The sequence below is a fragment of the Marmota monax genome, unplaced genomic scaffold, assembly GCF_021218885.2.
Source record: "Marmota monax isolate L192 unplaced genomic scaffold, Marmota_monax_Labrador192_F-V1.1 WCK01_AAM20220418_F8-fsc00211, whole genome shotgun sequence".
Taxonomy (NCBI): Eukaryota; Metazoa; Chordata; class Mammalia; order Rodentia; family Sciuridae; genus Marmota; species Marmota monax.
Window position 1 is genome coordinate 2,182,460 of NW_026694080.1, and position 9,136 is coordinate 2,191,595.

Sequence of the window (9,136 nt, forward strand, 5' to 3'; positions counted from 1 at the left end):
GAGAGTGAAGCAGCCTGGGTAGTTCCCACCTCATCAGGAACTCAGAATCATGGTGGGGGAGCTGGTGGGGGGAGCTGTTTTATATGAAAGGAGACTCTAGAGGTTTTAAGTGTCAAATGTAACAAATGGACCTTGACAGGGCGCTGATTTAAAGAAACCAGTGATCAAAAACAGGCTGGGGACAATTTTACCATGGATTGTGCACCAGATGCTATTAGGAAATGACTGGTATGGTCACAGCACTGTGGTTACATAGGAGCATACCTTTGAATGAAATATTTGGAGGTGAAAAAATGGAATGTATATAATTTACTATAAAATACTTCAGCAAAAAAAAGTATAATAATCATGGTGGTGCACGCATAGTGCCAAAAGGATCACAAGTCTGAGCAACTTAGCAACTGATTTTGTCTCAAAATTGAAAATATAAAGGGCTAGTGATAAAGCTCAGTGGTAGAATATTCTGGGTTCAATCCCCAGTACTACAAAAAAAAAAATGTAGCAACTATGGGGAAATGGGGAAAATTATTAAGACTAGGTGGTGGAAAAATGAGTGTTCTAAATAGTTCTCCGTCCTTTTCCTGAATTACACTTAGGCCTCAGCTGGTGGTAAGAAGTCCAAGGGACAGCATAGGTGAAGGCCAGAGCCACCTGTGAATGATCTGTAAACTCCAACGGCAGTCACCATCATCATCATTGTCATCTTCTCTGAGATGGACTTAATTCTCCTTGCCATGACCCATATCACTCCTGTCATCAAGGTCTGGACTCAGATGCTGGAGACTCAGATGCTGGCTCTCCTGCAGGCTGGAGGAAGGGCCATGGGCTGGCTGACGGAGGCTAGGAAAGGTATTTGCTAACCAAATATGCACAGGTGTCTGCCTCCAGCATCTGCAGCTGGTCCTGAGCTGAGATTTATGTTTGCTGCCCATTCTGGCTCTGCCCACCTGCTGGCCAAAAAAAAAAAAAAAAACAGCACCATGCTCCCTGTGACCATCTGATTTCCTCAATGAAGCACCTGCAATGAGTTCTTCCTGCCTGTCTCCCCAAAGAGAAACCCCTCTGCAATGTGGTACCACCTGATCCCATCCCCACCCCACATCTGGGGCTAGCTGTGGTGAAGCCCAGTCTCATTTCTGCTCAGACCATTTCTCTCCCACCTGCCCTGATCTGAAAGACCCTACAACCTCCTCTCCCTGAACCCCTGCTGTGTAACCCCAGGGGTCCTGACTGCAGGGAAGTGTGACTTCAAGCACTGATGCTGGGTACCACTGACCCCAGAAAGCTTAAAGCTCAGAAGGGCCAGGCATGGTGGTGCATGCTGTAATCCCAGCAACTCAGGAGGCTGAGGCAGGAGGAATCACGAGTTCAAAGACAGCCTCAGCAACTTAATAAGACCCTAAGCAACTCAGTGAGCCCCTGTCTCTAAATAAAATACAAAAAAGGGCTGAGTATATGGCTCAGTGGTTAAGCATCCCTGGGTGCTTAATCAGCCTGATACTGGGGGCTGGCGGGAGGGAGGGGGGCTCAGAGCTCCATATTCAGAGGCTTGAGATGAACTTAGTGAAGAGTCGGGCTTTGCTCTGCTCCCTTCCCCAGGACTCCTCCCCTCCCCTCTCAGCCCCACTCCCACCCTAACCCTAACCTGCGATAAGGTATAGAGAGCAGGGCTGGAGGTGGCCATGCAAGGATTCCAGAGTGTGCGAGAGCACTGTGAAACCCAGAAACCTCCCCTCAAGCTGAGCGCCAAAAGCTGGTGTGTCCCCACCCTAACCCAGCATGTTTCTCCCCACCCCCAACCCAAGCCACAGCCCCATGGGCCAAACCAGGGAAGGGATGTGGGGTCAGGAATGTAGGGCAGGGCAGAGTGTGGGCAAGTGACTAGAACAGGATTCTTTAAGGCAAGGAGTCCAAGGTGGAAGCTTGGGACCATTTTTATCCTCAGCCAACCCCATGCCCTCCTTCTCCCCATCTCTCCATCCTGCTGTCTGGAACCTCCACCACACCCAACCCCTAGGGCGAAGGCTGGTCTCTCTCCCCACCCCCTAGTGCAACACTCATAAACGCTGACATGAAATGGGTCAGACCCTCGGTGGCAAGAGTTCCTTCTCCGCCCCCCCCCACCACCAGAGAAACACGCAGCTTGGGAGCCTGTGAGGCAAAAGATGTGCCTCCTCCTTGATCTCCATCCTGAGATGTTACCCTCAGAGGATAACTGAACAGTGTCTAGACACATGTGCACCAGGATGTTCAGGGCGAATTGTCTACAACAACGCAAACCTACTCTGAATGAGAGTTGCTTAAATCAATTAAGGAACGCCATATCATGGATGCTACGCAGCCGTACAATGGTGAGTTGGCATGGGAAGAGACAGATTGCCGTATCCAAAAAAAGCCAGGATACGAAGCCGTATGTGCAGCTTGATATGTTTGCAAATGTTTATTTGGGTATATAAAAGACTAGAAGATCTATATAGGATATTAATTACTGTAAGTCACAGTGGTATTCTAGGTAATTTTTTTAATTTGAGCTTTTCAAGTTTTCTCCATGAAACATGAATTATTTTTTTAATCAGAAAATAAATACATATTTTCATAAAACGAGTTGCATGGATCAGGCTAGCCAAGGCCAAGCCTCTGCCTCGAGCTATAGAACAGAAGTCTAACATCTTGTTCCAGTGAAATCACAATTAAATGAAAGCCAAGGCAGGTCTGAAATCTGCCTGGGGAATGCGGTCAGCTTGGGAGGGGCAGTCCCTCCTCGTGGAATTAGATGTGTCTCAGAGACTTTAGGCTCAAAGACCCTTGTGAATCCTCTAACTCTCCCCACTGCACTGAATGCAACAATCTGGCACTCAGGTTGATTACTACTGATTCCCCAGTGCCTAAAACAATGTCTGGCAATAGTAGGTGCTCCATAACTGATCACTGAATAGCTTAATGAAGTCTGATGAGGACAGAAGTGGCTCTCTGGACTCAAAGGGCAGGAGACCCAGCAGGCTGGCTTCGTCATAGCCTGTCAGTCTGGGAAGACTTTCCATTCAGGGATCCAAGACCTGGGTACACATTAAAATCACCTGGGGAATTTTTAAAGAATCCAACACCCAGATCCTACCCCTAGAGATGCTGATACAGCTGATATGGCATGGGACTTGGAAGCTAAAATTTTCTGAAAGATCCCCAGCAGTTTCTCAGGTACAGCCGGAGCACCTTAGAGGATATACAGGATGACAGAAACATACTCTGAGGAGGCAGGGCCTTGTCAAAAACATCCAGCAAGTTAGTGATAGAACTGAAATAGACCCCCTTGCTGAGAGCCAAGCCCTGGGGCCCCCTATGTGAGTATCCTAACCCTGGGGACCCTGGGGCTTCTCCACATTTACTCCCACATTTCTTGGGTCCTGATCTCCAGCACCCACCTTCGTAGGAAGCAGGTCAGGATGGAAAAGGGACAGGGAACCCCATGGGAGGAGGCAGGGACCCTTCTGACCCTACGCATTAGTCGCCCAGTCTAGGTGATCCAGGTCCAGAGGCCCTGAGAGTGCCCCAGTGGTGCTCCAGGCCAGCCCTGGGTGGGCAGAAGCTCCTTGATAAGTGCTGGGCACTTACCTTCAAGACCAAGTTCACCTGCACTCCCCCAGCTCACTCCTTGAGGGTCTGGGGCTACCCCTCTAGCCACTCAACAGAGATCTTCAGGGGACTGGACATGAGATACTGAAGGGTCCACTCTATATTCCTATGACCAGTTCTCCTTAGCTGCTGGCCTGGAGCCACATCAAATCCTCCACCACTTGCTGGACCTGATTAGCTGTTCCAGCCCTGCCTCCACTGCCTCCACCTAGGTGAGGGACGAGGCAGAGCCCTGACCACACGTTCCTGCCAAGAACAGGTGTGGGCCTGCTTTCCCTGCCGGCCAGCAGTATCAGCCCACTGCAGGATCCACTCCCCAGACCCCTCCCATCCTCCCTCCAGAGTTAATGTACAATCTTCACGGAGCTCAAATTATCCAGGAGAATGTAACTGGTCACCTTCACTTTGCCCTGAAGAGTTCTGGTGGGAATCTGAAGGCTGCCTCAGCCTCCCTACCCCACCGAAGGTCACCAATTGACCCAGCCCTCTACCCACTAAGGTCACCCTTGTCCTCAACAAATCCATCTCACCCAACTCTTATGCAGTCTCCCAGACAGCAGGCACTGGGCACTGCACCAGCCCAAGACCTCAGTCATATCAGTCTCCCAGGTTCAAGACCCATGAATAGCCCCAGAAAAGGCAGCAGGGGCCAGAGTTAGGAATGGAGGCAGAAAGATTGTGGAGAGAACGGAGCAAAGAATCATCTACAGCATGCTCCTCACACTTTGGCCTACCAGTCCCCTGGGAATCTTATTAAAATGCAGGCTTTGATTCAGTAGGACTGAGCGCAGGGTCTGAGATTCAGTATTTCCCCCAAGTTTCTCAGTGATGGTAAAACTGCAAGGTATCCATGATTTACACCACTTACAAACCATTCCTTCATTGACTCTAAGTTTGAAAAAGGTGGGAAGCATAGCTTCCTATTCACCACCAAGTCTCTGGCACCCAGTACTCTGCCTGTCCCATAACAGGTGCCAAATGGATGGTGTAATTAATAAGTTAATTCTGGCATTAGTGCCCATCATTAGATGAGCCTACAGGGAACCCTCAGACAAAATCTGAATAACACCAGAGAGCAGTTTGTACAGAACAGTTTGAAAACATAGAGGAAAAGGGGTTAATTCTTCCCTGGAATGGGTGAGGAAGCTGATCTTTCAAGAGGCCACTTTGCAGTAGGTCTTAGAGGGTGGGACAGACTTACTCAGGTGGAAACTAGCAGCTGAATGGCATGGCAGAGCATCACAGGAGCAAAGGTAAAGAGAAGAGTACAGGGACAGGTTCCAGGAACTTCACCTGGACTCTCAGGTATATGCAGAGGGAGAAGAGGAAAAACCCAGAGTAAGTTGGGGCCTGCACGTTCTGGTGATAGAGGGCCAGGCTGGTAGAGTGGATGTCCATCAATGCTGGAGGTGTTTGCAGAGGGAGGGGTCCTGGGGTAGAAGGGCTCTCAGGTCACAGTACCTGCCTTGGGATAGAGGCGGACTGGAAAAAGCTGTTCCTGGTGCATGAAGGGTCACGGTAGGAGGAAGTTAAATCAGGAGGTAACAGAGGGTAACAGAGATAACAGAGGGAACCCCATATTAGAGGAAAATAAGATGTTTTCTTGGTCTCTGTTAAGTCTCACGGGTATTGGGCTCAGTGGTGCACATGTAATCCCTCAGGAGGCTGAGGCAAGAGGATTGTGAGTTCAAGCCCAACCTGAACAACTTGGTGAGACCCTGTCTCAAAATAAAAAGAGTTGGGGAATGTAGCTCAATGGTAGAGCTCCTACCCAGCATGCATGAGCCTGTGGATTCATGTACTGTTCATGCAGGCCCCAGTACTGCAAAATACATAAGGGGAGGGTATCCTCAAGAAACTTAAAAAACACCCACTGTGTGGTCCGCCCTGAGTCAGCCACTAAGCAACAGGAGACAGTGAATTCCCAAAAGTCTCCAGAGGTCCCCAGAGTCCTTCAGATGCTAGGAGGGGGGAGTCTTCCACCTCTGGCGACCACTCTCCCCCTCACCTCCCATGCACTGTCCTTCCCTCAGCATTCTCTGAGGTGTCGACTCTGTACCTAATATGTGTAGGCCCTGGCCTAGGGGCAGCCAGGGCCTGGTCATGCTCTTTGGGGGAGGCCTGCACAAATGCTGGCCCAGATGTGGCTCCACCCCTATTCTCCATGGAATTGAACAGGAGGAATCCAACTGAGTGGGAAGTGGGTAGATCACACCTGACCCAGGAGGGGACTAGGAGAGCCTGGGTAATGCAGAGATAAAGGAGCAGGATGTGCTGGAATTCTCAGTCGGAATTCACTGCGGGCAGAGCAGGCCCTGGAGGATTCCCTTTCCAGCAGCTAAAGCTAAACTCCCAACAACCCTGGAAAATACCAAGGGAGCTAGGTGCATCCCACCTCCCAACATCAGGTTGACCCAACCCAGTCCAGAGCCAGCCCTGGATTGAGGGTGCCAGCACTGACTTCAAAGCCCCCAAAGAGGAGGCATCTCCTGGGAGGCTGGCTGGTGTCCAGCAGAGTGGGGTCAGCAGAGTAGAATGGGTTGACTGTAAAGGATAGGTGGGTGTGGCTGGTAGGATGAGAGAACTGAACACAGGTCCCCAGACTGCAAATGGGACAAAAGAAGCAGGCCCTGCCCTGGAGCCTGGCAGGAGAGGGGGACAAACTGCTCTACCCCACCCAAGGCTACAGTGGACCAACTACTCTAAAGATAAACCCATTCTCTCTGCCTAATTCTGCCCCTGCATCATCCCTGCTACAGGTCTCCAGGGGCAAGAATTGATTCCCTGTTTATCCGGGACCCTAGGGGGTGGCGACCAGAATTAATTAATGTTTGTAAAGCGCTCTAGAGAACCTGGGATCAGGGACCCAGGGGCGCCAGATGAGCCGAACAGGAAATTGACGAGTAGAGGCGGGGAGAAGGTGGGCAGCCGGCCAGAACCTGGGTCGCCTGGAAGGGGAGGGCTGAGAACGGTCCTACAGAAAGAGGCGGGACGGGAGAGCGCGGGGAGGAGAAGGTGCGACCCCTCAAAGGCGCCACTGGATGGGTAGCTAGAGGATTCCGGTTTCCAGGGGGAGCCTGCGCACCCCCCACAGCTGGGCCCCACCCCCGAGCCGAGCACTCCAGGCCCGATGCCTTCCCCACCTCCCGTCCCAGCCACCCACCTGCTCGCCAGCGGGTCCACCTGAGAGCAAACCTTGGCCCCTCGGAAGAAAGGCGTGCGCCCGCGGGTGGAAGCTCCGCCGACCGGCCGCCTCCTGCCAACTCCCGCCGGGCCCCCGACTCCTACCTGAACAAACATTTCACTTCCTTTCTGTAAAAGGAGGCGAGCCCTTCCCTCGCTCCTTAAGGCTGGAGGAGTCCAGGTCCTCTGTTGAGAGGTAGCGGGCCGCGGCGGCAGGACACTCGCAGCTGGCACCCGGGCCCTCGGCGTCCCCTCCCTGCCCGCGCCCCACTTCAGCTCAGCTCACTCACCCCAAAGTGCTGATGAAGCCATTGACCGAGCCCTCGGCGTACAGAGAGACGATGTCCCCGATGTGGAGAAAGCTGGACATTTCGCTCATGGCTGCGGCCCTCCGGGGCCCGGGGCAGCAGGACTGCCCAGGGGCGTGCGGCCAGACTGGGTGCCGAGGACGGAGGCGTCCGGGGAGCTACCAGGGGCGCACTCCCACCTCAGAGCCCGGCACTCCGGGCGGCCGGGGCGGGCTGGGGGCCACGGGAGCGGGAGGAGGCGCCGCGTGGCCCCGGGTCCGGGTGAGGAGGTGCCCGCGTCTTGGCGCGCCCGCCGCCCGCCAGCCCGGCCCGGCCCGCTCGTACCTGCGGCGTAGAAGGAGCAGGAAGTCTAGGGCCGTCACACACACATGCAAATCCCGCCCGGGAGGCGGGGAGGCCACACCCCGGCCCCCCCGCGCCCCGCCGCGGCCCGCCCGCCAGCACCCATGTGCACCGGCCCGCCTCCCGGGCTCCGCGTCCCTCGCGCGTCCGGGCCCGGCCTCCAGGACCGCACCGCCTGCCTCCTGACCCCCAAAGACGTTCCAGAGACTCTGGGGAGTCCCGGAGCTCCTGCTGGCTCGGGGAACCTCCGTCCCCGGGAAGCCCAGCAGTTGTAGGGGGCTCTCCGCCCTCGGAGTTTCCCGAACTGACTACTCTTCGGCCCGCGGGTCGCGGAGAACCCGTGCAGGCGCCCCCAGGAGGGGGAGTTCAGCGCCCCCGCGGGCGCTGCCACGAGCGGCTCCCGGAGGACGCGCCGCAGAGCGCCCAGCTGAGGGGCGTCTAGCGCCTACGGGTGCGCTCATCCCTTTGCAGCGCAAATCGGGATTCGTTTTTCTCAACGTGAAAAGACTTTTCATTGCACAATAGAAAGTGCTCGGACTTGGAGGGGAAATTAAGCAATGGGGTGGGTTTTGTTTTTTTCTCTCCGCATTCCTGTGTACAAAGGGATCCAACTTCCGAATCAGTTCAGCCGCTCCCTCTCCAGGAGTTGGCTCCAAAACTGTTGGCTTCTTCTGTCTTTCCTTTAAAAAAAAAAAAAAAAATGGAGTTGAGGGGGAGAAAATTACCTTGGCTAGTTAATAGCGCACCCAAGCGCTGAACTGACAAGTCCGGCTGCCGGCCCTCTGGAAGTGACCGGCTGCGGCGCCTCCGCCAGAGGTCCTGCCCTCAAACTGTCGTCCCCAGCTCGCCTACTGCCTACTTTCTGTTCTGTGGTGCGGATGCTGGGGTGTTTGCTTCCTAGTGCTTTTATCTGAACTCCCGAGATAGAGTGCCCACTGCCACCCCCATTCGATCACATTTACTCCCTTCCGACCCCCCCCCATTTCCTGAGGGGGGGGCGTTTGTCCCTGGGAGAAAGGGAGGTGGGAACTCGAGACTGAAGCAGGAAGAACCGAGACCCAGGGAGGGGTGGAGACAACTCTGAGCCAAGAGCCCGCTGCTGACCCCGGCTGGAGGAGAAAAGCCCCTTGGGTGTGTATTTTTTCTAATAAAAAACTTAAAATGTAGGCAGGCAGCACACCTCCAGAATCGCTGAGTCCGGTGTTTCATAGCTTTTCCACCAGGGCCCACAATAACAAATCTATGTATATGAAAAACAATAGTTTCATAAAACAATACTTACCCTTATGACCTGTGATGCAGTCCGATATTTTCTACTCTTTTTCGATTGTTTTAAATGTTGGTTGTAATCCGCTAAATTGCTTTTTTTAAAAAAAAAAAAATGTATCAAAGAAGCAGGCCAAGTGTCCCAGGCCTGTAATCCCAATGATTCTGGAGGCTGAGTAAGGAGAACAGCAGGTTTGAGGCCAGCCTGAGCAACTTAGGGAGACCCTGTCTCAACATGAAAAATAAAAAGTGCTGGGGATAAGACTCAGTGGTAGAGCACCACTGGGTTCAATTCCCAATAGGGCAAAAACTTACTTACAAAATAAAATGTTTCAAAGAGCTGCAAACTGCAGTTTGAAAAACTTTACACATTCTACTCTACCAAAAAGGGATGACCAAAGCCCAGA

At 53.2% G+C, this 9,136-nt stretch overlaps 1 protein-coding gene across 7 annotated transcripts in view; it reads right to left on the minus strand.

The window, feature by feature from the left end:
* Itpr3 (inositol 1,4,5-trisphosphate receptor type 3) overlaps window positions 1-8,303 on the minus strand; it is a 63,800-nt gene extending 55,497 nt beyond the window's left edge. For 3 of the 7 annotated variants that reach the window (XR_006856116.2, XR_009228637.1, XM_046464375.2), the window contains exon 1: window positions 7,104-7,458. Coding sequence is in view for 4 of the 7 variants with exons in the window: in XM_046464375.2 (XP_046320331.1) it covers window positions 7,104-7,192 (89 nt within the window). In the remaining 3 variants the exon portion in view is untranslated. Of the gene's footprint in view, window positions 1-6,482; window positions 6,714-7,103; window positions 7,459-8,188 lie in introns of those variants that run through there. The other 4 variants (XM_046464372.2, XM_046464371.2, XM_046464370.2 and 1 more) reach the window with 3 other exon arrangements.
* Window positions 8,304-9,136: the final 833 nt, after the last annotated feature.